At 40.3% G+C, this 1,463-nt stretch overlaps 1 protein-coding gene across 1 annotated transcript in view; it reads left to right on the forward strand.

Moving 5' to 3' along the window:
* The window catches only part of LOC138972171 (probable ornithine decarboxylase), a gene marked incomplete at its 3' end in the record, with an annotated part of 2,846 nt that extends 1,416 nt beyond the window's left edge, over positions 1-1,430 (forward strand). Inside the window, 2 exon segments of the mRNA XM_070344921.1 lie at positions 750-846; positions 1,354-1,430. Coding sequence (XP_070201022.1) covers positions 750-846; positions 1,354-1,430 — 174 coding nt within the window.
* Between the last annotated feature and the right edge of the window lie 33 nt (positions 1,431-1,463).

Below are 1,463 nucleotides of genomic sequence, written 5' to 3' on the forward strand. Positions count from 1 at the left end.
ACCCTTAGGCTCCGTTACCGACTCGTCGGTTGCCGAGCAACTCCGTTCATAATTTGATCTCTTTCTTTATAAAGAAAAAACACAACCACTGTTACTTTAATTAAAACCAGCATGTCTCTAAAAAAAATAAAAGTATAAACCACAACAATAACAATGTAATTTTCTAGAAAACTGTAAACACCACTATAAGCATTATGCTTGTTGTTGTTTACTCAATATGCGTCTTTTTGTAAATAATGCACAAACGTCGAATAAAACAGTTTAAACCAACAATAACAAACAGCTTACACTTGAGATATTGTGATCTTCTGCAGTCTACTATTGAAAAACCAGACTGAAAGAAACAGAGAGACAGACAGAGAGGACGTGCCAACAGCGAATGGAAAGAAGGAACGCACGAATTACCTAACAAACGAACTAAACAACGATTTTAATTTAACAAGAAACGTGTGTGTGTAGATGTGTGTGTGTGTGTGTGTGTGTCTGTGTTTGTGTGTGTGTGTGTGTGTGTGTTGTCTGTGTGTGTGTTTGTCTGTGTGTGTGTGTGTCTGTGTGTGTGTCTGTGTGTGTGTGTGTGTGTGTTTGTGTTTTATATGGTTGATGGTGTGTGTGTGTGTGTTAGTGACTTTAAGTCTCCGTGTGTGTGAATGAGTGTATGTGCCCCTTGAGCCGCCTGTTGGTGAGATATGTGCGCGTTACAAATATTCGTATTATTATTATTATTATTATTATTATTATATTGTCTGTAGGACAAAGATGACGCGTTTTTCCTGGTTGATCTCGGAGACATCGTCAGGAAAGTTGAAGCGTGGAGACAGTATCTGCCAGGGGTTGAACCCTTCTATGGTAAGTTCCTCCGTTACTGTCTCGTTCTCAACAGTTTTTGCTTTGTTCTTGCCGTAAAAGGCACTGGTGCTTGTTTTCGAAAAAGAATTCGATCATCAAACAATTCCAACTCACCACAAGAAGCAGCCATAACATTTAAAAGGCTGGCTAGATCTAAGACAGTCAGGCCAACTCGTGTCACTATGCGAAGTTTGCCTTTAAGTGGTGTCTTGTACGTTTGCTCTGAAAACGTGCTCACTAATGAAATAAATTCATGTTGTGCAAATAAGGTTCACAGGTTTTCTGGGTTTTTTTTCAATTTCTGTTATATAGCGACTGTTCTATGCTAGATGTCTTAGTCCAAAGGTTTCGGCCAGCCCAGGGAGTAAGAATCTGGACACTCTTAACCGATGTAACATCTTTGACAGTTCGTTTGAGAGTTACAAGATAATTTACATAGAAAGGTGGTATACATTTAGTTATGCCGCCCCCTAACATTCATAAGTGTTTTCCTTTCTGTTTTGACAGCTGTGAAATGCAACGCGGAGCCTGTTGTGTTGAGACTGCTTGCTCACCTGGGCATTGGCTTCGACTGTGCTAGTCAGGTCGGTACTTTGAGAGAGGGGGAGGGAGAGAGA

The sequence above is a fragment of the Littorina saxatilis genome, linkage group LG8 (assembly GCF_037325665.1).
Source record: "Littorina saxatilis isolate snail1 linkage group LG8, US_GU_Lsax_2.0, whole genome shotgun sequence".
Taxonomy (NCBI): domain Eukaryota; kingdom Metazoa; phylum Mollusca; class Gastropoda; order Littorinimorpha; family Littorinidae; genus Littorina; species Littorina saxatilis.